The sequence below is a fragment of the Lagopus muta genome, chromosome 10 (genome assembly GCF_023343835.1).
Source record: "Lagopus muta isolate bLagMut1 chromosome 10, bLagMut1 primary, whole genome shotgun sequence".
In the NCBI taxonomy this organism is placed as follows: Eukaryota; Metazoa; Chordata; class Aves; order Galliformes; family Phasianidae; genus Lagopus; species Lagopus muta.
Window position 1 is genome coordinate 1,477,196 of NC_064442.1, and position 27,961 is coordinate 1,505,156.

At 40.9% G+C, this 27,961-nt stretch overlaps 1 protein-coding gene across 2 annotated transcripts in view; it reads right to left on the reverse strand.

The window, feature by feature from the left end:
• IQCH (IQ motif containing H) overlaps positions 1–27,961 on the reverse strand; it is a 58,862-nt gene that overhangs the window by 20,981 nt on the left and 9,920 nt on the right. For both annotated transcript variants that reach the window (XM_048956562.1, XM_048956563.1), the window contains exons 6-14: positions 25,039–25,150; positions 24,207–24,332; positions 23,100–23,311; positions 21,293–21,811; positions 20,592–20,658; positions 16,446–16,529; positions 14,288–14,463; positions 10,391–10,663; positions 8,348–8,539 (exon numbers count right to left, since the gene is read on the reverse strand). In XM_048956562.1, coding sequence (XP_048812519.1) covers positions 8,348–8,539; positions 10,391–10,663; positions 14,288–14,463; positions 16,446–16,529; positions 20,592–20,658; positions 21,293–21,811; positions 23,100–23,311; positions 24,207–24,332; positions 25,039–25,150 — 1,761 coding nt within the window. The remainder of the gene's footprint in view (positions 1–8,347; positions 8,540–10,390; positions 10,664–14,287; positions 14,464–16,445; positions 16,530–20,591; positions 20,659–21,292; positions 21,812–23,099; positions 23,312–24,206; positions 24,333–25,038; positions 25,151–27,961) is intronic.

Consider the following 27,961-nt stretch of genomic DNA (forward strand, 5'->3'; position numbering starts at 1 on the left):
GAGGTCAATTAGCACTGAAGGGAGTGCTGAGGATGAGCTCAGAGCCTGGCAGGGCCATGTGGGTGCCCATGGCTCCGGCTCAGCAGCACCCTGCAGCTGCAAGCTCCATCAGGACAAGCTGACTGTAAAATATGCATCCAAACCAGCCACCTTACTGGATTTTTGTTTTATTTTTTTAAAACAGAAATAACTAATCCAAGGAAATCTGAGAAACGTTCTGGCAAGATCAAACCCATTGTAGCAGTGCTTTTAACAAGGCATGCCTGGATAATCAAGGTATTCACAGAAGGGAGGCAGGCAGCCGCTTCATAAGGATCAGCACCTGGAGTTCCAGCTGAAGGTTTTTTTTTTTGCAATGGTAAGCTCTAAAAAGGCAATAATCCTGATTATAGGGAGTTTTAGTAGGCAAACACCAGCCTGGATCCAACATTCCCTCACGAAGGCAAACCTTTTAAAAGGATCAGCGCTCTGTAGGCTAATTTCATTTAAATGGGACGGTGTCTCCAGCAGAGCTTACTGATGTTTTATTTCTTGATGTGGCCCCAAACAATTCAGAATCATAGGCTGAATGTAAACAGGGAGCATTTGTTTGAATCTTTCAGCTGATGTTTCTTAGCACCAGCAAAATACAAGCAGCCCAACACTGTTTACATTGTTTGGAAACCTTTAAATCTGTCCATATGTTTTGCACCTTTTTATAATGATGAGTAAGCATGAAAAATTGACACCTTTTTCCCTCTAAACACAAAATAATTTCTCACTCCTTCTGCAGGCTGAATTTTAAAAGGCTTTTTTAGAGTAGCAGTTGCAACAAAAAAATAGGACCAAATGTGGCATATGTTGAAGGCACTGATTGGAAATCTTCTTGAGAAAGATCAGTCAACAAAGAAAAGCCTGTTGAGAAGATAAGTAAATAAACAGAAAGAAGAAATAGAGTTAGACCTAGGAAGAAAGACCTAGGGACATAAAGAGGCTGCCGAGCAGAATGCATGAGAAAAACCTGGGGCTTTTTAGCTAAAAATCAGATGGAAAGGAAATTATTTAGACCTCGCAAGCAAATAGAGTGAAGAAAGTGACTCCAAATAAGTAAAGCTGACTGGGCCAAAGAAGAACAAAATGACAGATCCTCAGCAACACAAAGTACCCGTTCTTTGTTGAAGTCAATGAAGCTATGGCAATTTATGCCACTCCAACGGCGCTATGACAATTCACACCATTTATACAGCATATCCTTTACATTGTGATCACTGGAGCTATGATAACTTATTCCAGCTGCCTTGATGCGAACTGCTGCTGCCCAGCTTATCCTTATGATCTCAGCAACACCAGCAGCCATGGCAATATTAGAAAGGTCCGGTAGCTGCTTTTGAACTGCAGCCCAAATACATGTAATTATTTTCTGTTTTGCAAACTGAACCCAAATGATTTTTCCTCTAATTCGTACAGGTACCTGCTGACCAGAACCACAATCTGCCCTGCTGAACAAAGCTATTTGAAATGCTTATCACAACTGAAACGCTTTCAGATGTGACATACCGACTACCCCACCTACTTAAAAGTTTGCAACCTGATTTAATGCCCGAGCGTTTCATTCTAAACTGCAAATTCTAAAATTAAAAAGTGCCATTTTTGCCTTCCTTGAGCTGGAAAAGTACGTTCTGATAGAAGGTAACATCATGTAAAACAGCCATCATTACCAAGTAACACAAATGTTTTTCGTATGTAAAATTGCTTTGTAAAATATTTGCTCCATCTGCTGAAAGTAGCAAAGACAATTTTCCCTGATAGCTAATGGCCCATTTCAGCTGTATGGCAAGCGATTCGCCGTGGCTGCGACTTGCATTAAGTAGAATGGCAAAAACAGCGCACGGAATTCTCCACTTATGCAGTATTATCTACTCACTGCTTCCTGAGAGCCCGTCCCTCATTACCACGGCCTTCGCTTTGGATCAGCACACAGGACTGGGGTTGCTTTGACTCAAGAGGCTTTTTGTCAAACCGAGGCACATATGCTACGCTTCAATCTAAAAGCACAAAACAGCCACTTTCCTTGACGACGAGAACAAGAAGGTTAGTTCTCTTTCAACTTTCCAGCACTTAAACTGCTGTTCCTTTTTTCACACCACATGGGGCCATGGTTTTCTCTTCTGGCTCATGCTGTCACTCTGCACGCTGAGGATTTCAATATATAAAGATCAAGCACTTCTTTTAATTCTAAATTCAGTTACACACGCGCGCACACAAAGCACCAAACGCTGGCCGAGTCCAAAACACCCCTCCCAATTGCTTCGGGTTCATTGTATACTCTGCTACTTACCATACCTCTATTGAAAAGCACATGTTTACATTGTGCCCCAAACTACTTCAACATCTGCTAACAGACCAATAAAAGATAAATAAACCAGGATTGTTTAGAAGGAGAGATCCTTTCTATTTCCTCTGAACGCTCCCGAACTGGCAGCAGCAATATGCTGTCGAGATCCCCTTTTGTAGATGTCATCTCAGAGAACAATGTATGCAGGGAAATCAAAGACAAAACCACCGCAGCAAGAAGGATCCTGAAAGCTCCATCAAACAATTCTGTGGGTTTATGCACAGTGCGTTAGTTGGAGATGAAGACAATTTCATTAAAATTTTTTTTTCCTACTCCAAAAAATACCCTATGCGCCCTGCTATTTTATGCATAAAGGTATCTATTTGGCAAAAAGCGGCCTTCGTTTTTCAAGGCTCCCCACCTGTACCTTCAGAGTGGGGAAAACGTGACACAATTTTCCTACTTTCGTAAAAGCCATTAAAAATAAATCTCATGTTTATGTCAAACACAGCATTTGGGTTCGGCAGTGTGGGTTGATTCCCCTCATACATAACGAGACAACCAATACGTGGGTGCACCTTTTCCAAATTTTAATCAATCTCTGAAAATACCATCAATTCAGATACCCTCAAATTAATACAATTTTCCTTATTAGTTTCCTTTTGCACGTTTCAAACTCCAAAAATTTTGCTCTCTTTCTTTTCTTTGCCCTCATTTCTGGTTCTTTTCTCCAAAGAAAGGATTCCAATGAATTCCAAACAATGCCATTTCAGAAAGAAAAAACGGCGCCGTACGGATAATCCACAGTCACTCGCCAGGAATGTAATCTAAATTGCTGAGCTGTAACGCAGAGGAATTGTCAGACAAAACCTGCACTGCGTTTTGCAAACAGCACACACTTAAACTTTCTTAGAGCTGCCTATGCGCTCCTTTTTGGATTTTAGCAAAATAAACATTTTTAAAATAATCCAAGCAGGCATTTTATTGCGTGAGAGAACATTAACGGATTTCAGACTTCTTTAATGCTCTTGCTTTATCCTCTCCCTTCCACGCTGTTATTGCTAAAAACTGGCAGTTAAATTCAATTGATTCAAAATATTCGGGATCCATATGGCCTCAAACCCTGGAGCTGAAGTTCTGATATTGCCTCACTGCTGTTTTCCAGCATTTGCCTCTACTCTAGTCCCCAGATGGTGGAAGTAACATTTAAACCTCCTTTCCTCTGCCTTGTACAATAGACCTTGGCACCATTTCAACTGTTTACTCCGGTAATTAACAGCACTGATACCACAACAATTACAACTCCTACAATCTTAACACAATAATGCTATGAATTAGTGAGAGCTAATGGCTGGAAGGTATAGTGGTTCCAGACTGCGAGATCTGTGCATTTTTAGAATAAAATAAAAGGTACAAACAGCACGCTTGCGGTAGACAATGATTACCTAGTAATTAGTTTACACAAAGCTTCCTATTTAATGGCAAAACGCTGTAATTAACGCGTGACAGAAAATCAAAGGGTACTTTGTAAGCATATGAAAAATTAACACTGCAGGCCTATAGCTTTATGTACTGATTAGAAGCATATTAAATCAATAGGACATACACACCAACAGCTTGCATATCTGATTATTCCCACTCTCAGGAATGGATGTCGTGGCTTCCATTTAAGCAAGGACTACAATTGTCAGGCTTTGGTTTGCTTAGGATTTAGGAATCACCCAAAACATCACTTCGGCAGCTACACAGAGATACCAATAAACTGGGTAAGAAGAGCACTGCAGATAGCTTAAATATTCACTATCTGCAAACGATTTAGGATACACTGCTGACAGAGCACTATCCGCAGCAGGAAACAACCTGCAACTGTTAAGCTTCACCGACAATCAGGTCCTCCTTGAAGTCTTGGGGAATCTTTCTCTTTTACTACCAAGTATCATACTGGACAGAAGAAATTTTAAAAGCTTGTCAGAAATCTGCAAATGTACCTTCTGTGTTTCTGCCACAGATCCTGGCCCTCTTCAGGCTGGAAAAATCTGCACACCTACAACTGCGTGCAAACAAGGGCAGCACGGCAGAGCCTTATTTCAGAGCCCCTGTGCTCCACATGGTTCAAAACCAGTCAGAAATCAGGGTGCTGATGGTGCCATGTTTCTGTGTCTCTTTGACAGTACTGTGGGTGGTTTTATTTTGAGCTGTCTACAAGCACGCTCTTTAGTCTGAATTCTTCCTTCAGTAAAGAAAGAGAATACGGTACCTAAGCTTCAGGTTTCTTACAATGAATGCAGCTCATTCAACCAGCTAAAAGCTTCTTCATCCTGATTTCCAGGCAACTGCAAAGTTTATCTAATTACTCATTACAGGGCATTTGGATGTTGACCAAAACCACTTAAATTTAAAGAAAAACCCATAATTTCATAGCATTTTATCTTGGCCTTTGAAACTATAATTTTTCAGAAGCAATCCACATGCAGTCCTGAAACCAGCATCTGAATTTCGCTTCGTGCAACTCAGATCAGAAGTTGGATGTTCTGGATTTACTGCCTTTTGAAAAGATTTTGATTTTCTGTTATGCATCTTAGTGAATTAACCAAGATACGGTCTATAGGGAAAAGAAACCGTGACAAAATAGGGTGACACAAATGGAAACAACGAGATTCAAACACTCGAACATTTAAAACAGGAGGCTGCCCAAGCACATTAAATAGCTTTTCCTCTTCTACAACAGATACTTAATGGAGACTTTTGAAATGGCTGCGTGGCTACGGCCAATTACAATGGCTCATTCAAGAGATATTTGTTGCCTGGTTTTGTGTTCTATTTTTGTACTTCAGCTCTTTTCCTCTTTATCCCCACGCATCTCTCCTTTTTTTTCGGCCTGATTTTACTTACCTTAGGGTTGCTGCTAGGTAAACTCACAACACATTGCTGATCCTGGTGGTTAAATAAGAGATGCAGAGTAATACAAGTTAATTCTGAAATTAATTTGACTATTGATCTAATCTTGTTGGAAGAACAGAAGAGGTGTTAACAGCAAGGCAGTGCCATCCTGCATCCAAAAGGCAGTGCAAGTGACTGAGGTTGAGTTAGGAGGCACTGCAGACTTCGACAGCCTGCTGTCTATTCCAAAACAAGACAAGCACCTCTAATAACACACATTGTAAGTTATGAGTTAGGCTGTGTGAGGTCAGCTTAGCCTCCAACCTTACCTCTGCCAGCGGCCACAGGTGGGTGCCCAGGTAACGGCATGAAAGCAAAACAGCACACTCATTACCCATATACTCTCTCACCCTCACCATCCAACAACTCACAGTTCAGAACCCCCCTAAGCCAGGTACAGTCAGCAATTTTAATAACCAGTAGTTTTCTCTTCCAATAATTTATACAGTCTCTCAGCAAAAATCATGACGTAATGGCATAAGAACATCTACTGCACAGATATCTTATATGCATTTATTAAACGGTTACAAAACTGAATTTATTTACCTCCTCCAATAATTATTCACATTGCAAGATACCCTCAAACAGATGAGGTTCCTCAGTACTTTCTGACCTTTTTTGGTTGTAACTGTGGTCAGATTCTGATTTTCACACTGACAAATACCTTTTGAAATGGCCCCCAACCGCCAAATGAGCGTACATGGTGACAGCAGTTCTCTTGATATTGAATACAGTTCAAATCTGGGCCTCAGGATGACATTTCTGATCAGCTGGCAGACTTATGCCAGCCTTCAGAAGGATGAAGGCCTTACAGAGACATTCAGCATAGTTTGTGAGTTCTATTCCTTATGCAGCTGCAAAATAATTAATCGCTCGGATAACTCAGCTGCTGCAATACGTTAACGAGGTAAAATACATCAGTAATCTTGGCCTGCATTTTTGCTTGCCCAGTGCTGTATTTGAAATGAGGAACCTAAAATCAGTCTCATTTTCAGATGGAATCGATTTTTATACAATTCAAACTCAAAAACTACATTATTTTTTAATACCTTGCCTACGACATACCAATGAGGAAAATTTGGGTATCGTGTCTTAAACTGCTATGCAAATGATGCTATTTGTAAGTATTAACATAATTTAGTGCTTACAGTCATATCCTCATTTCTAATAATTCTACCAGAACGGAGAGTCTTTTCACTGTACTCCTAGCCTGCAGGATAGTCTTTCATCAAAAAGCTGCATTTTTTAATAACCTGCCAGCATATGTTTTGCATGTGGCAGCCTATGCCGATGACACAATGTCTTCATTATCCAAAGAAGCAAGAGTACATACTGTAATGGGACGTTAAAGGATGCCTGTGCTCATAAACTAACGATTTGATGCTTAAACGTGTATCATTACAATGGCATTCCTTCACAAAGGATGATTTTAATCCTCTGCTCTCAACGGCAATATTCAGCGGAGACTGCAATTCATTATATATGAAAAAGGTCTCCCATTTTAGAAGAGAGGGCTAATCTCAGAAGGCAGAAACACTTGAACATACGTATTCAAACAAGACACTGAAAATTGCAGCAAGTTTCACTCTGCCAAAGCTCACTTGAAAACTGGTCTGGACGTATGGAAGTTTTCCTGCTGACACTAGAAAATTAAATTAAATGCATCATTCCCTATATAGTTTCCAACATACGACAAATTATTATGTTTCAAGGCTTCTGAAGGTCTGGCTCCCGGCTGCATCAAATCCTAACATAAACAGAGTATGAAAGAGAAAGCAGAGAAAGCTGACTATCACTACGCCCCTTTATTCGGAGTCACTTAGCCATGGAAGAATTAGGAACGCTAAGATAACTCTAAGGAATAATGCTTGCAAAGGGAATTCACATCCACAAAGAACTAGACGCGGTGAAACTGCATTTCATCACGTCTCCTCCCTCCAGTTCTGACGGTGGGAGCAGGATGAGGCCACGATCTGGTAGCTTCATGTTCCAGATTGCTCAGTGCCACACTGTTCTGCCACCAGGGCAGCTCTCCAGTGCTCAGCTTTGGATTGCCTGCCTTGTGCAGAGTGAGGGATCCTTAGGAGCAATTAGCACTTCATGATAAGCTTTTACATGATAAGCTCTGTTTTGTTATGAGGAATTAGTTGGTAGCTGTCAAATGCAACAGAACTGTAAGCAGCCCAATTCGAAATTTTAATATACAATATAATTCAATCAAAAATTTCAAAACAGTTTTGATTGAATTAAAAAAAAACGATCAAGAGAGCTGTAATGAGTAGTTTATGTAAATTAAACAATTCTTTCTGTACACATTCCTTCTGGCTTTAAAACCATTACGTGAGGAATGAATCTGGCACTGCACACAGAAATATTAAATGCTTACTGAAATTAACATGTTTAAATACCAATGAATATTTAAAGTACAAATAGTTCTCCGAACCCCAGAACTAATGAACTCTAATTTCAGATCAATTTTTCTGTGGTTGAGATGCATCATCTTACAACCTCTCTCCAGCACATGGATTCTTACCCATCTCACAGTTCATGAGTTCATGCTATACTGTTTCCCTCAGTGAAGTATTTACACACTCCCTCTCCTTACCTGAACGCCTGCTGGAACGAAGCATGCAGGAGCCTAATGTTCTCTGATACCTTGAGTGTTCTGTTTTATACAGATGAAAATTGCTAACAGGTTTAAAAGTTGTCAGTGAGGAAAGATGTGCAGAAGTAATAATTCTTAGCAAAACAGAATAAAAGTTACCACTTTGTGGTTTCAAAGCGACTAGTATTGTTCACCATATTAGTTCAATGCTTTTGTTCCAATAATTCCAATCTACCTATGTAGCTGTAAGGCTTCACCGCCTATAGAAACTAAATGCTTTGTACTGAACTCATTCCACAGTTGGATTTCAAACATTTGCTTGTATTTGGGGCTATATCTTTGCTTTAATTTGAATTACTGGTGCCTGCTAGTTCATACAATCTACTCTGAACTCTGCAACACCAGCTCTTACCTGTGTCTTAGACTACAGAGTTATGGTGAGGCTATTAAGAAGCCGGGACGCCAGTCAAGATTCCTTTCTTACTTACGTGTGCCCACTTCTCACTCCACGTCTCAGGGCTGTGCTTCTGACGTTCCTTTAGAACCCAGTGGTAGCACTCCAAATGCAAGATAATATCACAGAAGGCAGTGCCGTTTCCTCCGGATTCGTCATTCATTTTGAACAGCCAGCGCTGCACTTCCATGTTGTCCACAATCAGCTGGCTGAGAGCACTGATCAGCTGTGGAGCACACAACCACACAAAGAGCTTTTGTACTGTGACAATGTCAACTGGTCCTTGCTTTCGACTCCCTGTTCCCAAACATTTGGAAATGTATTTCCCAACTATGGTTTCTGTTTCTTAGAGCTACTCAGATTGCTGTTATTTCAGATACTTAGCAAAAGCTGAATTCTTTGATTAAGAGTTTATGGTCTTCATGCTGTATTGAGCCCACTTGGGCAGAGCACCTGCCAGCAACAGAGCACCTCCTGTAGTTCGTGGAGAGAGGTATTCTGCAGAGAGATCTGCCTGTCCAGGCTGTTTTGTCACATCAGAATCTCAAGAAATGTCTCTGGCAGGGCATAGCATGGAGCGGGCTGCACTGTTTGCAGAATCACTGAAACAGTTGTGCCAGATTCCAACACCAGCCGAACATCTGTGAAATCTTCCTGCTGGAGAGTTCATTATATGGCTATAAATATATGAAGCAGCTACCAGGCAGGCTTTATTAAAATGCTAATTATTTATTTGTATATATACACAGATCTAAATGGCTTTAAAGTGCCTTCTGCCCAGCTGGTGTAGGATGCGAGTAGCTCCTTTGAAATGGCAGATGCCTTTGAACCCGGTAAAAGTATCACCAGATCTTTTTCATTGGCTAGAAGGTATTTTTCATAGCAATTTTGGGGACTTCTGTTGTGTGTTTGGGTTTTGGGGTTTTTTTTGTTGGTTGGTTTTCAGTAACCTCGAATACAATTACATGTGTGTTTCAGGTGCCATTATTTGTGGCTTTTGAGAATCCCGTAAATGTGTTTTTCTTGATGACTCCCCTACAGTAATGAAAAGGATCAATAACACTGTAAGGACTGTAGCAATCATAAAGAATTATGTGCTATCTTTAAGTGAAAATTGAATTCTGTTTTAACATAGTGTCACCTCGCTTTGATTATTTAACCTAAAATATCAATACTTCATACAAGCAAACAGCTGCAGAACTTCCATAACACCGTGCTATGAATCAAAAGTATCAGATTCATGTAAGTTAGTTATTTAACAATAAATCAAACAGTTGTTTTACAGATCATTGATCATATATTTATTTCATCTACGATAAAAGCTGAGATGTATTTGAGTAGCTTAGGCTGTTTTCAGAGTTAAAGGTGATTAATAAAAAGCAAAGGAATGTGAAAAACCTCTCGAAGCGGTAAGAATATCTGCTGATTATTTCCATGGGTTCTCTCAACACAACAAAAACGTTTTAAATAGAATCATTGCAAATCATACCTAAATACATAATTACTAATCATGTTTGGTGCCAACAGAGCACACTGCAGAAAACTCTTGTGCTTTGTGATTTTAGTTTGCGTTTTGTTCTCTTTCTTGTTGTGCTGGCAGATATGGACAGTTGAACCTATCAATGTTAACTTCAGCTGCAGATATGCTCAGTAAAACCCAAATTGAATGGGCTGACTTCTTAAGTGGAAGAAATTTTCCCTTCATCAAATACTTAGTTTTCCAGAAGCCTCCATTCTATTTTCAGTCACTGGTAAAACTCCTATTAATTTCATTAGGGCCACGACTTCACCCACGGAGCAGCAACACAAGCTGTTTGAAACAACTGAACCAAAAGGCCTTATGTATTCTCAAGAAAGAACGTGTAGATATCAGAACAATTGTACTGCTTCCTGACTAGGATGTGAATTGCATTTACTTGGTTAGATACGGCCAAAAAGAGCCCAATCTCATACACGATTTAATCAAACCTACTTAGGCTCTAATCAATACAGTCACGGCAATTGTAAAAAGCTTGCCTCCTATCAAGTGAAAATAGGCACCTGCACGTTGACACAACCCAGAGCACGTCCTGCTTACCTGTTCGTGGCTGTAGATGTCAGATTCTCCAGGAGGGGTTGGCACACGAGCACTGGCAAAAATTCGTTTACTTCCAGACTTGGTACTATAGAGATGAGCCACTTCTGGCACTGAGCCCAGTATGGGCACATTTAACATGTCAGCCACTGCTAGATCATCTTTGTGGGGAACCCCTCCGATAATGTAGGCGTCTCTGCTCTGGATAAGGATCTTTATTCTTTGGATCGTCTTGGGACTGTACTTCAGCTGAGTGGCTAGGCACATGTGATGCTTCTGTATGAAGATAACATTATTCTTGTTAAAAGGTGTTCTTTTCGATTCCATGGACCTAATTTATAACGTTACACACAATAAATACATTATTAATAGCAGGCTGGGTTATGACCTATCCTGTAGCTTAGCAGTTTAAATTGATAAAAGCTGTTGGGGTGAGGCTCCATAATCGTGCACATCTTTAGTGTGTTGGAAATGGGCTCACTGGGAATAGAACTAATTACTACACATCTGTATTTATTTGATCCATGCGGAATTATCCTTCTGTCAGTCGGCAGAGAGGCTGGTGGCCTTTGGATAATAGTGATTCATCTCAGCAACACTGCTGGCATCGTTTAACTCTAAAGCGCCTAAAAATCAATACAAAAATGAAGAAAAACCCCGATAGCAGAGAACGTATTTCACCATACAGTTCTGCCGTATGTTAAGCAATTCTCTGAGAATAAAACATTTTGATTTAGTAAAGCTTTCACTGATCACATTAAATTACTGAGGATATACGTTCCCATTATACAGTAGTTCTGATAGCTACTGTAAATGCAACCGCAGCACGCTCAAAGTGAGAGGAGTATTTTTTGTGGCTTAAAGGCACAAGAGCTTCAACTTTTGGGGAGGAATTAAAAACAAAAAACAAAACAAAACAAAACAAAAAAAAACCAAGAAAAAACTTTTTTACATTGACATTTTACCTAAATGAGGCCCTTGTCAGGAAAGCATTCCTTGTCAGAACAGCCTTGCAAGGGATTGCCAGGCCTGAGAAACCAAGTTTATGTTCCTTCAAAGACCCAGCTGTTCTTTTACATGGACTTAAGAAGAAATACTGATTCCACTACTTGGGTGGGGTGATGGTGGGAAAGGAGACAGGGGAGCCCTTGGAAATGCACAAGAGGAAAGCTCTTTTGCCAATTGCCCAACACTTTCTTGTACCAAACACACAGCTCCAAGAAATGCCCAAGCCTGTCTGTAAAGGCGCCAGACCAACTGCAAGCAGAGCTGGGACGTATCTCCAGCTCAGAGAAATGAGAGACTTTCCAAAACTCCAGTAAGAAAAGGGGAGTCACAAGTCTGAGGGCAAGGAGAGAGACCCTTAATGCTCTGATTCAGCTTCTTTTCTCTCAAGCACCGTCACAAAATCATGGAGATGGCCCTTTCTGCCGGCCTCGTGGCAGTTCTGCCGCACGGAGAACAGGATCGATAGCCATCCTCGGTCACTTGCTCCCTGGGGCACAAGCAGTGATGTAGGGACGAGATTTGCTTTGTGTCTCTCAATAATGGATTTTACAGTTAATTAAGGAGTGCAGGGAACAGGCTGTAAAACCTAGTTCATTTCTGTTTTGAGAGCAGTATGGCTGCCATGATACATGGCGGCGTGAGCAAAAGCAGGTAAAAGCAGGAGAGCTGAGTAATGCCCAGAATTCCAGCACAGTGCTGCATGGAATAACGGTTAGTGGGTTAAACAAAACATAGCTCTTGGTTCTCAAGCCAAGAGGTTTGTTTTAAACTTCTCAAGCTCATAGAAGCTGAACTTGGCATCAGCTTCACCAAGAGAGCAAAACCACCACCCCCCCTTTTGAATTTGCTGCTAGCTGAGAAGCAGCAGAGCGTATCACTGCCCCTGGCTGCACAGAGCCCCATGAGATCAGTCTAATGGCTAGCATCTGCCCAAGGATGCAGGTGTAGGGACAGCCCTTTCTCCCAGTCTCCTTCTTGAAGATGCCAAGGTCATTGAGACCAGTGGGTGACTAGCAGCAGTTACAAGTACAGATTCTTCCACACATAAGAGAAACACATCTAGGACACATTAGGCAATGGATGGAAATAAAAATACGCTTGGTGAAAATAAGGTAGTTTGAGGGTTTTGCATATGAAGAGGTGTACTACACTGAACAGCCATAGGTACAGCTCAACCTGCATCTGCCCGTTGTTATTGATGGCACTAATTTACTTCTCAGCATTCAGTAACTGGGCGAGGAGCACAATCTGTACCTGTGAAAGAACCACACAGTCCTTGAAATAAGGCTAGCTCCCTGTGTCAAAGCATGTAAACATTTCCCAGCAAATCACAGCTGCATAACAACAGAGTTGTTTGCTCTTCATCTGGAAAATAAGTTTGTTTGGGATATTTCAGCAGAAATTTGGAGCAGTGATAGCTTTACAAAAGAGATGCATGCTTGAAAATGATCTGCTTTTACATTGGAACTGCTTCAACCTAATCACCGTGACCAAAATTGGTCATTACACTCATTTTTCATTCCTGTCAGCACAAACGTGTTGAGCAGCACCTTGTTTGTCCATAATATGATGTGCTTTAGATGATACTTTTAGCATGTTTCACACTGAGGGCTCTTTTAAAGTTTCCAACATTTTGTAACTCGTACTGGAAAAATAGCCCAGAGCGGGGGAGAAATGACAGTACAATAGTCAAAGTGCAATTGAAAGGGAACAAAATATACCACTGGTATTTATCAAGGATTTACCATCCAAACAATATTATTTTGAAGGTGAAGGGTCAAATTCTGGCCCAGCGCATTACAGACTGCAGATTACAGCAGCGTTCAGACGACAGGTGAGTACTAAAGGAAAGCCCAGCTCCTTAGAACACAAATAGCAACTCGATGCTTTCCTCCAGCTTCAGAGAAAACAAAACACAGTCGTACCTACAGAACTCCCTTTAACTGCTGCCAAACCAGCCAGCAGCTCTGACTCAACGCCCCCCTGTTACACAGTGAAAGTAACAAGCACTTTTTACAGGGTGGTTTCAAACTACTTCAACAGCAGTTGGTTCAGACATACATGTGTTATGCTACTACAGAAATGCAAAGGAAAAGCTAACGCATTTACTGCATAGAAAAAGCTGATTTATGTTCAGATTAATCTCAATCTAAATATGGTACAATCAATATTTGTTCAACAAAATAACTAGAAAAGGGTTGTTAATATGTATATATATGGAAACCTGAAACAGGACTTCGAGCACAGATATGAGAGATATACACGTATCAGAATTTTATAGATATCAAATGTTAGCAAAGCTCCTGTATAATTAATATTTACAACGTAAAATTCCGTTCCGCTGTAGCAGAGGATCACTGCACTGCAGTGCCATCAGAAGTGCTGTAGCACGCAATAGCTTGGTCTGCTTTTTTTACCATGGCCCAGCACATGAATTTAAAACTGACTTGGCAGGTTTGAAAGTAATATCTGTATTATCTGAACAATTCTAAGTCCCGTTCTTTCCAAAGTTCTAAACTGGATTTAATTGCAAGAAACGTGACTAGCACATGAATGATTGGATGCTGGGCAACCCAGGAATAAAGTTTGAGTAATAAGAATGGTTTATTGCTCTGATCTGCTTACAGATATAAATCTATCAAGTTCACAGTCCCAAGCATATGGTACGAATGGACAGCGGCCTGCAAATAGCAGATATAGGACGACCTCAACTGAGTCTGTAAACTAAACCGGGATATTTATTTCCAGTGCTCTAACTAGTAGTCTAATCAGTAAAGCCCTTAAACTTGCAATAATATTTCACTGATGTGTACCAGAGCGTTACGAGTTATAAAATTTCCAATTTAATTTTACTGCATCCCTCAAGCTGTAGTAATTAGAAGACAAACTCACAGGGAAGCTGTTTATAGCTTCAGGGGTGAGAATTTTGAACCTGTCCTGCAGGTCACTCATGTCCTCAGGGTTCCCAGATCTAACAGCTGCCTGCAGACCCAGGAGTTTATTGTAATACTGCAGTAACTCCTCACTCAGATGAAGGGGGCAGATGTAGATGACGTCCACGTTGGCATCTAAAACAAAGGGGCACAGTGCTCATTACTGGGAGAAAGGTAGACTCTATTCAGAACGGCAATCTGACGATTCCTGATCGTTTGCTAACAAACAGCCTCGCTAAAAAAGCGCTGAAAATAAACCCGAGATTTTTAATTCCCCAATCTTAGCGGTTTGACTGCTTTTTCTGTGCTTCAGCATTTCTCTGAAGACAGGTCAGCAACCCAAAGAAATAGCTGGTTTCCAGAATTCAATCTGCAGAACATATTGGGGGCAGAATTTTGAAAGAGCGGCAGGGGGATTTATCTGCACAACTCACATTAACATCAATGGGAATTGTGCGCCGCTTTAAAAATATATCCCATTAACTTCAGTAAATTATAAAACCCAGCTATTAAGTTCAGAAAGCTGATGAAATCACAATTTCATACGCACGGCCTGTTCCTTTTCTTGTCCTGTCCACACAAAAGCTCACGGTAGGATACCATTAATAACTATTGCTGAGCATGTGAGTGTGTTGATTAGCTAGTTAAATACCACAGTGCAAAAATCTGCTTTTTTGCATGTGAAACAACTGAAAGACACCGAGCACACAGATACTCAGGGGTGAGAAAGAGACAGCCGTGCACATATGCCACTGGGGAGGAAAATTTTAACTACTAGGCTCTTCTAAAATATTAATAGGTGACTTAATGGATTAATTGCCTTGCAAAATTAATAGAATTTACTGCCAAAAAACACTCCTAGATTTTGATCCAACTCCTGCTGAAATCAGTAGGAAGTCTTTCATTGTCTTTGCTGGGCACAGGAACAAGAGCCCTGACAGTGCCAGGGACAACTGCCACCGCGTGGGACCAAACCAGAAGCAGTGCAAGCATCGGAGCAAGCAAACTCCCACCCTTGCATTGTAAAGGAACATGGTACCCACTTTTTCACTTTGAATTTGGTGAATAACACGCTGCAACACATTTTACTACTCTTTGTGCTGCCCTATAGATATCCAAGAATGCCTTGGATGTAGTAGGGCTCCAGAGACAGGTTAGCTAACAGAGGTCACACCGAGCAGAGATCCTCTGTATTGTAAAAAAAACAATACCGTAAGTGTCAATGCTCTTTTGCTAGACACAGGGAAAGCACTGAGATACTTAATAATTTACTTAATAATTAGCTAGTTTGCATCTTATTCGTGGTCTGTCTTATGTTTTACAGTGGAAGCAATTTTCCTGTTTGCAGATTTTTAGTGAAGACAGCCTGCATAGCACGTTTAGTTTGTACCTTTAAGTTACTAATTATCACTTTAGAGAAAAAAAAAACAAAACCTATGTTAAAAAATTGAAAAAATAAAACTGTACTGTGGAAAAACAATATTAGTGTCTAGATAATATATAAAAGCAATTACATTATTATTTTAGGCAACTGTAAATTTCTGGATCTAATATATTTTTGTTACAAACTTATTAAATGGCATTTATAAAATAATAATGATGCTGAAATATACATGAATCAAGTAAAGTATGTCATTCCAGGGAGCCAATGGAGTTGGTCATTGACAAATAACATTCCACATTTGCTTTGCTTAAGAGAGGACCGTCGTTCTAGGGAAAAACTTTTAATGTATGTCTCTTGCCTCATTTGCTAATTAAAAAAAAATTGGTTTAAATAAGATCTTGCTCTTCTTCAGCACATCTTTCTCTCCATACGAGCCCGAATGAACTCTAGCAGGATTAGCTACCTAATTCTGTAGGACACTGAGCACTTTTGATTGTTTGTGGTGCTCAGCACGCCTTGTAGGATGAGGTTGCTTTACCTTGTCACAGTCAGAAAAGTCACTGTGGTGTTCTTATGAATAACTTGGACAGGAGCAAACAGCACAGTCGCTTCTGAGCTTGTACGTTCTCTATAGTTAGCATTAATACCAAAGGAAATTCTGCACCCGACATTCTTGTGCTCACACGTAGGGGCAGATAATGGCAGCTCAGCCAGCCAACAGCTCGTAACGTACCCAGGATGTCGCACAGCCTTCCCAGCTGCAAGTTCTGTTGAAGAGCGAGATCTGGAATACGTTCACGGATGCACTGGGAATATCCTGGAAAACAAGTACAAAGTCACCCCCACTGGAACGTTAAAAAAACACACACAAAAAGCCTGATGCTCATTTAGGAGAAATCAGCCACTTTAGATTTATATTTTAAAATCCATCAGTATTTCAAATCCTAAACACAGTATTGCATAAATTACATCGTGGTTGGACTGGATGACCTTGGAGGGTGTTTTTCAACCTTGGTGATTCCATGGTTCCACAACGTAACATCATGTTTTTGTGTGATGAGATTTGAAGTGAATGGCTAAACGCTGCAGACCTATACAGCTTTATCATTTCAACCTGCAGCCACTTCTGAGTGGCTCAAGTCTTCTGTGCTGTTGGATTGTTTTTTAAATGCTGAAAACAAAAAAATGACACCATCATTAAGCAAGAATCCTGCTAGAGCCCTAAGCTTTGTACTTCACACAGATAAAAGGCAACAAAAACACTTCATTACGGAGGTGTCTCACTGGTACCTGATCACTTTGTTGCAGAGCAAGAATGAGTGGCAGCCTGTCTGAGCCAGGATTACTTATCTGGAGGTCAGACTTCCAACTGATTGCATATTTGCATTCAAAAGGACTGCTGCAAATGACATGGCCACTGTGACTACCATCTCTAATCCTGTAATTTAAAAATTAAGTTGAGTCTAAATGAAGCAGTGTGTTCATACAAACACAGAGCCACCAATACGAGATGCTGGCTGGAAAAGCTGTGATTAAATCAATAAGGGCGTTCAGCTCAATGCTCAGTATTTGCCTGATCCTTTAACAACACCCTTACAACACTGCTACCTATCTGCTCACCATCAGTGCAGAAAAGCTTCGCTGGAGAAAAATTTGCCAAATATTTCCTTGCTTTCACTCTGGAAGATGGTAATGCTGTTTTTGACTGCAAGGACAATTAATGTAAGTAATGGACCTTCTAGAGTGAGGTGGCAATGCTGCTTTGCACAAAGCATCAGAGCATCTTGGCACCCCACCAGGTGAGGGTCAGCCTCGCCAAGCACGAACCACGAATTTTCATTTCTCAGTTTAGTGTCACCAAAAGGACAAGGAGGGCCTTCCTCCCCTGCATGAGTTTTACGATAGCGTATGTGCAACGATTTCAGCGACTGCTCCCAATTTACACAGGGCTAAGCTGTAGGGAGAGTTATAGAAGTACTAAAAGAACGGGTGTAGGAATTAATGGCAAGAGGCCTGCTGTCACCTCCCCATCCAGCCCCAGCCATGAACTCACGCCCATAACTGCCATTTTCTTGATAAATCTCGCTTGTCTCTGAGTGCCTTTCTTAGCAAAGGATCCACAACACTTTTCAAACTCCACCTTTGAAAAGAGAAGGAGCAGCACGGAGGAGGGGACAACTGGAGGCACCACAGGGAGATGGCTGAAGGGGAAGGAGGAAAAGGAGAGACCCAGGGCTCAGCCCCACGTGCTTCCAAGAGCCTGGGACAGGTGCAATAAATAGCATTTAACTTCCCTCCCTACACTCAGGGCACCTGCTGCTCAGCTGAAACCGTTTAAAAAAGCACTATTCCTGGATCACAAAGCTCTGCTGCATGTACTGCAGGATGCATAAGGTGCTGTTGTTTGGGTAGAAAAACCCATCGGTCATTTACAAATAAAATAGAGATAAAATAAATAATAAATATAAATAAAATAATAAAAGAGAAAAAGTATTTGAATCCCAAATATTGCAGAGGTGTATTCATCTGTTAGAGTGTGGGAGTAAAGCTGATTAGAAGCCTGCAGCTCATTTTTCATCATGCTACTGACAAGAGTGCTAACCAATCTTTACACAAGGAAATTGATATTCTGTTTTCAGCTGTACTCAAGTCAGAAGTTTTTGTTTTGGCTAAATAAATGGAAACATTTGTTCCTCACAGCAGTATAATTTAAGCTCTTTGCTGTCCCTGCTCCTGGATTACTTCCAGAAATGGAAGTCTGAAAGTGTTCTTAAAATGAAAACTGCTGAGAAATTCAGTTAGGATTCTGTCAGTGTCTATTGGAATTCCACTTGCACGAGAAGAAAGACCAGACTCTAACTTGACCCAAACGCCAAAATCGGGGAGGTGTGTGTAGAGTTTGGGGCTCTTCTTGGCCTACCAGGCTGAAGACAGAAACCATCAACAGCATTTGGTCAAAATGCCTCTTGGTGTCTGTCTGCACCTCAGACACCATTTTGTGATTGTTCAGATTCAGCATTAGAAACCAAATGAAACAACAGAGAAAGCCCTGCTGAAGTCAGCTGCCATTCAGTCCTGAGCTGAACAGACATTACTTGTTCCAATTGCCCAGCTTCCCAGCAGCCTACGCAGGCAGCCTTAGTGGGACTGCAAAGAAAAGAATGGCTGCTGAGGTGTTTGGCACTTCTGTTCCCAAACAAACATGACAAGATATGGCTGAGCAAAAACATCACTGGAAAAGAGCAGAAAACAAATGACAATGCTGATAGCTGGGCTCAAAATGTTACAGATTTTGCAGAAACGACCAATGTCTCAATTAATTCAGCGTAAAGAAGCACGAATCACTTTTTCAAACAACATCTTCAAATCCCTCCACTGGACATCCCAATGTTTCCACGCTTTCCTTAAAGAGGTTTCCTAATTCTCTAAGAAAACATCTGCACTCTGTTACCTTTGCTGCTGAGTTTCTCCTGAAGGGGAAATTTCCACTTGTGCCCTACTGCAGCAACTGCAGCACGGAGCGACGATGGAGTCATGGCTGCGCTGAACGGACTGAGCTTTACCCACATCCTAGAACTTACTTAAGAGGTTGAAATAATCTCAAAGCTTTCTTAATCCCACTGGCTGATGCAGTTCGGTGTAACGTGGACACTGATTCACGTTTCAGCTTAACCTGTTTTGATTACACTGAGATTCTTTTCATATAACTTTGACAGCATCTGCTGTGCAACAGCTCTGCTTCTTCTGAATTCAGGCTCCTAAATTAATAATTGCTTTTTCCTGTATTAATGCACTCCTTCATGTTTTTACCCAGCTCAGGGCACTGGAATACACAAATTAATTTTAAATGGTCCCGCTCTGAGAAAGGACCCATACCCTGGCGTATTCACATGAGACTTTAAGATGAAGGTGTAATTAAAGACAATTGTTCATCAAATGTATATTTACGTTAAACGCAGTCAGCAGAATCATTGAATTAAAGGCTACCTGGGCTCCAAAAAACGAGAGCTTAACACTTACTTACAGCCTGCATTAATTCAAGCCGTAACCAATTCACTTTACGAAATCCTGAATCTCTCAGGTCAATTAGTTTGCAATGTAAATACAAACCATAAATCAAATTACAAGCATTTCGACACGATTCCGTGTTTTAAGAGATTATCGGTGCATTTTAGAAATTCCCAAGAAACCACATTCTTTGATTTCTAAACACCTACACTTTGCCATTGCTTAGCAGAAAACAGCTTTTAAGCTCCCCAATTCATAAATGTAATTAAATAATTACATTAGTGCTAATTAACATGAAACTGCAGATTATTTAAGCGCAAAAAACACTATTCAACTTCTTAATTATTCTTGTTCACACAGCATTTCCTTTTGCTCAGGCGCCCTAGGTGCAAATAAAGCATCCCATCTGCTCGTAATTAGAACTAAATAATTTCAGAGAATGTAGCTTATCATTTTGACTGCACATTTGATTAAAAACAGTGTACAAGCAATATCCTGGCTTATTGCTGCAACAGCAACAACACGCACAGGCCCGTGTTTTCCTATCATTAAAGGAGACTGGAAACATTATCTGTTATTTCAGGGGGAAAAATACAACTTTTTAGTTCATTTCATACAGATGAAAGCAAATTACAGCAAATCACCTCTCCGCTGAATAGAGGCCCCCACATAATGACTTTATTTGCTTAATCCCCAAATTAAACGCCGTTTCGAGCGAAGGCCCTGTGTTATTACTCTCATCATGTCGAGAACATTTTCCTGCCGAGACCAATTTGAATAAAACAAGGGGCCTTCCTTGAACTCAATCAAGGAGTCATAATGTGGTGGGTAATAGAGGTTGCTGATAGATTTGCAGGCAAAAGTGTTATACCTAATGATGGGATATGGATAATAGTCCTCCTGGAGGTCCTGATGCGATTCCAGTTGGCTGCCAGATGCTAAAAATCAAGAAGAGCATTGATCAGTGACAGGAAGCTGTAGTGGATTCATCTAGTCAAACTTCAGCTGTTTTTCCACTGTACAGTTAAGCCAGGCATAAATTATATTAATTGATTTAATTACATACTTAAAACATCTTCCCCAATTAATTTAATTAGGTGGCTACATGAAGCTACTGGCAGGGGAAGATTAGAGGCTGCTCACTTAATTAACAGAATATGAATGAAAAAAAAAAAAGAAAGCAAACATAAATGAAATTGTGAGCACTAATTAAGAGGCTGTCTGCAAACTTAAATACTTTCTGACAAAGTGGTGACAGGAATGTAGACGAGAGAGGGATTTTTTTTCAGCAAATTAAGTGCCACAAGGTATATATAGGGAGCTAAGGTAATGCAGTTAAAACATTGATTTTCTGACAGAACCACTGAAGTCAAAGCGAAGGGACATTTCCAACAGAAACACCGCAACAGATTTTACAGCCACAAAGGCTGAATCGCTGATGAAGGATGAAATATGATGCTCGGACAAGTGTATGGTTAAAGGGGAAAAAAATGGAAGCAGCTTATTGCGATCACTGAAGCAAGAGATGTTTAGAGAAGAAGAGCTGCCGTAACAGCTGGTAGCACCGCACACCTTGGCCCTGATGTAAAAATTCTCCAGGTGTCTCTGACGTGATTCCTTCAGGGTCTTCTTCACACGTGCCATGTGATTGTGCAGGAGCCAAGAGATGGCAATCACACCTGATGCCCACTGCTGCCGCCTGAATCGGGCGTAGGCTCTCCTGGCCTGGAAGCGTCTCCACGTTGCCTGGATCTTTATAGCCGCCATTTCAGTGCCCCCTTGGCCTTTGTATCTTTGGCCAGGTCGATTTAAAACCTTTTCCACAGCCGATCGATTCTTTATCACTGACAGTATGTCACTTTTGGTGGGATTCTCGTTAAGCGCAAAGTCCGATGCCACTTCCACCAACTTCTGACAGCTGATTGTAGCCAATGGTACGGCGTAGTCCTTGAGAAGCTTCTCTGTGCGTTCCAAAAAATAGACAATGCTCCCCCAGGACAAACAGTGACGTTGTTTGAATGCCAGAAAGCCTGGAGCAGTCTGGTCTATAGCGCCGTGGCAAACAGCAATGCTGCAGTCAGGAGATGGATCCTGTAAGGGGAGACGTGGGAGGCATTTGAGGGAGCTGCACAAAGAGAACAGCCGCAGATGGAGAGCAACTGCCATCGAGTGCAAACGTGTGGCCGCCTCGTACAACTGCACTACCACTTATCATTGGACTGGGGGAATCTGCATCTGAAATAACGCTCCTTACATTGATTTATACATCACAGCCACAAAGTTTATCCCCTATCTGCTGTAAAAACCACCGTCCTCCAAGACCTCAAGTGTCACGAAAGGGTATCAGCATTTTTATTGAAATACATTAATTGCAAATGGGAACCACGCTTCATTTATCAAATATAAAAACGAAGCTCTGCAGCACGTTACTGGACTACATCAGATGGTAATTGCAGTAGCAATTCTCAACAGCAAATCAGGTTACCTCCACTTATCTCAGGAGAATGGGTAACATTCCAGCCTATCAATTCAGCCAGGGTAAAACTTGAGACAGAGATGTTCTTGCATCTTAACTGTATTTTAACATCAGAACTGTATTTTATGGCATCTTCAGCCAGAAACTCATTAGTTGAGATTTTCAATCTAATGCACTATTTGCAATCTATTTTTAGAGATTATTTTTTTTATTTACATTAAGAACATTAACTTGCATTTCTCAAGTTTGCTTGCAAATAAAGATCTCCTTAATAGAAGAAATGTCAAAAGTGCCAGAGAGCGTGCTATGCAACACAATCACTAGGCTTAAAAAGATAAAATGAAAAAAAAAGAAAGAAAATCGTTTCTTTTGCATGGGGATCAAGAACAGCCAGCAAACATTAAGCAGTCAAGGTCAAACTCCCCTATAGTTTCCTGTAAATATAAAGAGTAACACTACATGTGCTTAACTGCAGTGAGGTAGATTTAGACGAGACATTAAAAAACTCTTTTATAACAGTAAAGATAGTTAGTTAAGCACTGGAACAGATGGCCTAGGGAGACTGCGGAGCTGCTATCACCGGAAGTTTTCAGAACAGGTTAGGAGAACATCTGTCTGCAGTGTTAAAGCATAGGTAACTCTGCCTGGAGCTCCAGGTAACCTCGTAAGATCTTTTCTAGGCTGATCTTCTAAATTTCAATAAACACACAGACAAATCCAAGAAAGTAGAAACTGGCAATGTAAGAAGCATTTCCTACTCACTTCAGTATCTGTTATTTACTGGGTTTGGTTCAAACCCTCTTGTTCTAATTGAGCAACTTACAGTCACTTCCTAAACCATCTCCGCTGAAGACAGTGTCACAACCACGGATAAAGAATTCATTTACCTCACTGTCTCAATACCTGTGTCTGTGCAGCCTGCAGCTCACACTGAAGCTGTTGAGCCGGGTGTGCGTGCGCTGGCTTTGATTTTCTGGTCGAATCCAGGGAGCTGCTGGGAAGCAGTGATGCAGTATTACCTTTGCTAGAGGAGTAAGAGCCGCCGGTTGCTTCCTTTGAGCTTGGAAAGGTGGAAGTGTCTGTACTCACAGGTTCCACCTTACTACTAATCTGTCCTGTACCAAATAAATAAATTATCATGGGTTTCATTGCTAAATAAGTGCAACAACAGCATCAAATTGGTATTCCACCGTTAGGTACTGGCATGCTCCAGTTTGCTCTCACATCCAAGTGGTTTGCAGTATTCAGGACATACCACCAAAACCCATTTAGGAATGTCACTGGCTAGCCTTAAGCTTAACCATGCTAAAGCAAATTTTGGTAATTACAAAAATTGAGATCATATTAAGGAAAACATATCACAGTTTTAATTCAAAAGAGCTGCTAATATGCCAGTATGCAGTATACCAGGAGCGTAACGTCAAATAGTAGCACTTACAATCCACGTTACTCCACATGGAATTTTAGTTTTTCAACTACTCCTTTTCACTAGGAGAACTTCTGACTTTATAGGGATGGCTTCTAAGCCCACTCTTCATTTTGTTCATGCTCATTTTCTTATCACTGATAGGTTTGTCATATGCAACAAGCAGCTGTGGCAACAACAGTTCAGAGGACGTAGGTCAGAATTCCATCACTCAGAGCATGGTATGAGGAGCCATTCTGACAAAACACAGGCTTGGTCAGATGCTGTAAGGCATGTTTACAGTGATTTACAGTATTGTTGGCTTTAGCTCTGATGGTCAGATCTTGGATTTGGGTGCTTAGAATTTGAAACACGAATGTAAGATTTTCAGAAATGAGCAGGGGCCAAACCTTCACAGGGCTTAAGAAATCTGATTCCCATTCAATTGAAAGACACAGGATGCTCTGTGCATCTTTATGCAAATGGTATTTTTAAGAATTTGACTGAGAGCTCATTAGACAGCTGCTTCCTCCAGAGACAAAACAAGGGCCTGAACACAAAGTTGGAGATGCAACTGCTGGTTGTCATCAATCATCTGTACTCACCTACAGCTGACTTCTTGCGCTGCCTGTGCAATTCATGGAGAGGAGCTGCTTTGGATACAACAGGTGTCTGGAGACTTATCTTTGCTGCTGGAGGGATAGGCCTTCGTTCCCTTAGGCTCAGAATATCTACAAGAAGATGACACCACTGAGCTATCTGTACACATTTCAGTTATGAAAGGAAAAAATAGAAACCATAAAGAATTAAACAATAGCGCAGCCAAGTTCTTTCAATTCCAAATCAAAACTACAGAAGCCGTTAGGTAATTTTTTAATAAGGACATTCAAGGAATGTAAGCTCTGCCTACGAGAGTTGACAAAGACATGAAACACATTTCAGTGCTGATTCTGAGAGTTATGTGCTTGTACAATGGCAATTAAATACACAGGATGGATGAGAATTAACTTTTATAAGCCACAATGTAATTACGGCTGTGGACTGATTACTAAAACATCCAAGTGCAAGTTTACTTAAAATTGAATGATTAATAACCAGACATTAATCATTACTGTTTATCTTGACCATTTCATTTTGTTACAGAAGAATCCTCCATCACGTACAGCTCTTTCTATCAGCAATGCAGCTGACTTACAACGTAAGAATCGGGAAGGCTGATGCTCCACACAACGTGTGCTGCGTGCTAAGTTCAACACACAGAGCGAGCAGCCTGAAGTTCATCTCTACCCTCTGCAATGTTTGAGAAAAAATTCTTCCAAGATGAGAGGTGCCAGACAATGTGATTGCCAGACAGCTGCTGCAAACAGCAAACCGTGTGGCTTATGTGGCGTACAGCTGTGCCTGGCAGCAGTGCCCAGGTGCAATCCTGTGACTCACCTTTCCTCATATCTTCTTCTAACAGGGGTAAGGCAGAGTCCACACGAGGAGAGGCAGGCAAAACCCAAAGCTGGCTGCTGCTTTGACCCTTCACTCCCTTCTGACTATGCGTCTGGCAAGACACAGAATCTTTTTTCAGCAAAGAGAAGTCCTGGATTTGCAAAGACATTTTTCTACTCAATAATAAATACAATTTCTGCTATAAATATGATCTAATAATGTAACAGTGCAAACATTGCTTTTACTTCCTACGCTACAGTAATGTTTTCTGTCGTTACCTTAGTAATTTAAATTAAGTTTATTAAATCCAGTTGCCGTCTTGTGATTTCTGCTATGCAAAATCAGTGTACTGAGGGTTCAAAACGGAGTCACAAGAAGCTTTCTCAGTTTTAATGAGTGCATTGTGCTTCCTGGTGGAACAGTCTTTGCAATACAAAATGCATTCACCAATATGACACCAGAAAGAAAAGGAAGTACTTGAAAATACGGAATGAAATTTGTACTGGGATCAATACTAATGGAATTCAAATAGGTGAAACTATCCAGAAAGCAGGAAACAAGAAGTATCTCAGAGTTCTGAAGTTTCAAGGTTCTTTAACTACAGCAGGGAATGACACAGCCTAATAGTGTGATGTGGAAACATGTGCCATGCTGGCTGTGCTAATGTGGGAATTAAAGCTCCCTTACTTCCCCAAACAACCTGTGCACGCCAGCAGAAATGGAACCTGCTGGTTCTAAGTGCCAGGATATCGAGCAGTGACACCCATCTCTTTGGGACAGCGATACCACGTGCCCCACTGTTACAATCATTAGCACGCACATCGAGCATTGCACAGGCAAAAGAGCATACTTTAGTACTACAAATACAAAACCTCCACATCTCACACTTTCTTTTTTTCCTATTCTCCAACATTTTTAGTGTCCTCACTTTCTGCCTGGATTGCAAGTTGTTCCCAACTCCTAAAGAGAATGAAAGCCAGAGCTTCAGCACACGTAACTTCCAGACAGGTAAGTAACATCACTGAGAGCTCTCATTTAAAGACAGTGAATTATTACCAGCAGAACACGATATTGCTTGCTCTTGTCAGACTGACCCTAGAAAATGAGACAAAGGCTTTTTTCAGGGTTCACCTGAAATAAATTCAAGAGCTGGCTGCTCCTAAATAGCACTGTTATGTTTGCAGTGTGGGCAGACCCCAAACATCCTGGAACAAAAGGTCCCCCTCCTTAGGACCCTGAGCTGCAGGCACCTCACCTGCCTTCTGTGTGTAAGAACCTGAGCACAGAGGAGCTGCAATGCACCCACGGTGCTGTGAGACAACCAGAATCTCAGGCATCTTCCTGTGTAAATAATGTCTCCTAGGGAAATGTGTTATGAGGGTTATGATTCAGCAAGTGCATTTTTCTCAAGTCAGCACAAAGCCTGCCCGTTCATCATGGGTACTTTTAAAGTACAGTTTTATAGGGCTGGAAGGGAGCACTTCATCTGGACTGCAGAGGGAAGCTTACACTGTATAATATGCTTGGAGTGTGCTGAAAAACTATGTTTTCATTTCAAGCACTTCTGAGTGTAATTAACCTGGGACATGAGAAAAACAATTCTATTACCCTTTCTAAAGTGTTTTTCTCCTGTGGATAAACCTCTCCCTCTTGATTTTTTTCTTTTTGCTTTATTTTAAATGGGGCACTTGCTGTAACACCATAGGGATTTTCTGATTAGTTTTCTATTTGTTTTCTTTTCTCTTTTTTTTTTTTTAACCTAGACAGCAATATTTAACCAGAACAACTGTTTTTGAAAATATATGTATGTTTTTCCCCCATAAAAGAATATAGTCTACTATTAAATACAAAGCAAAGGTGATCAGTAGCACACCTCAAAACTATAGTTTATCAACCAGGAAGATTAGATAAATGAGATTTTCTAAGTATTAGAAAACCCCTCAACTTGATAGCAGTGGTGGAAAAGGTATGTAACAACAATCAATCATTTCACGATTGTCTGCTCCAAATTGCCATCTGCCTTCATATTTTTGATTAAGATCCTACTGAGATTTGATGTACGCAGTTAATAATCCCCACAAAGAGAAGGATGAAACAGTAAAATCAAATCAATGGCAGTAAGGCCAGTTTTCAATATGCTCAGAAAGCTGGCAGGCAAAAGCCTGGAGAAGGCACATTTATTCCAGTGCAAAAGGGAAAAGAGGTCTCAGGCTACCTTAAGCACCACACAGATCAGGTAGGTAAGGCTCAGAGGCTTTCACATGGCTGGATCCTGATGAAATGCACTCCAGGATACCTAAAGAACTCTCTGAAGTAATCTCAGAACTGCTGGTTGGTCTCTGGTAGAATGGCAGCTCTGCTAGGAGACCAGAAAAGCGCACAGTGCCCAGCTTCAGAAATGGGTGCAGGTATGTTGAGGGACTCTGACCCTGTTGTTTTAACCACAGTCCTTGGGAAGAAAAATCTTAAACGACTGAATGAGCTCATTACAAATATCTGAAAAGTAAGCACCTCGTTCTGATGATAAGCCAAATAATCTCAGTAACACACAATAAATAAATGAAGTGCTTAATTCTGGTTTTGAATGACCTGCTTTTGGTCCCCTGAGACTAAGAACCAGCAGGTGGAATTCAGTGCAGAGATACCCAGTGGTAATAAAGGACTTCATGGTAAGTAAAGGATGCGTTCTCACCAGGGTTAGCAGAGCCACTCATGCCAGACGAGTCAAATTTGTAACAGCTCTGTGGAAAATCTGAAATATGAACCATCTTTAAAGCTTGCTGTCTTATTATTCAAGAAAATTTCTGAGTGGGAAAATCACACTGAAAATCCAGGTTTGTCTTTTTCATTCCAGTTTATGTAGTCCTGCGTTTTATCTAGCTAATCATTAATCCACAAGATGCAACACTGTGATATCAGTAAG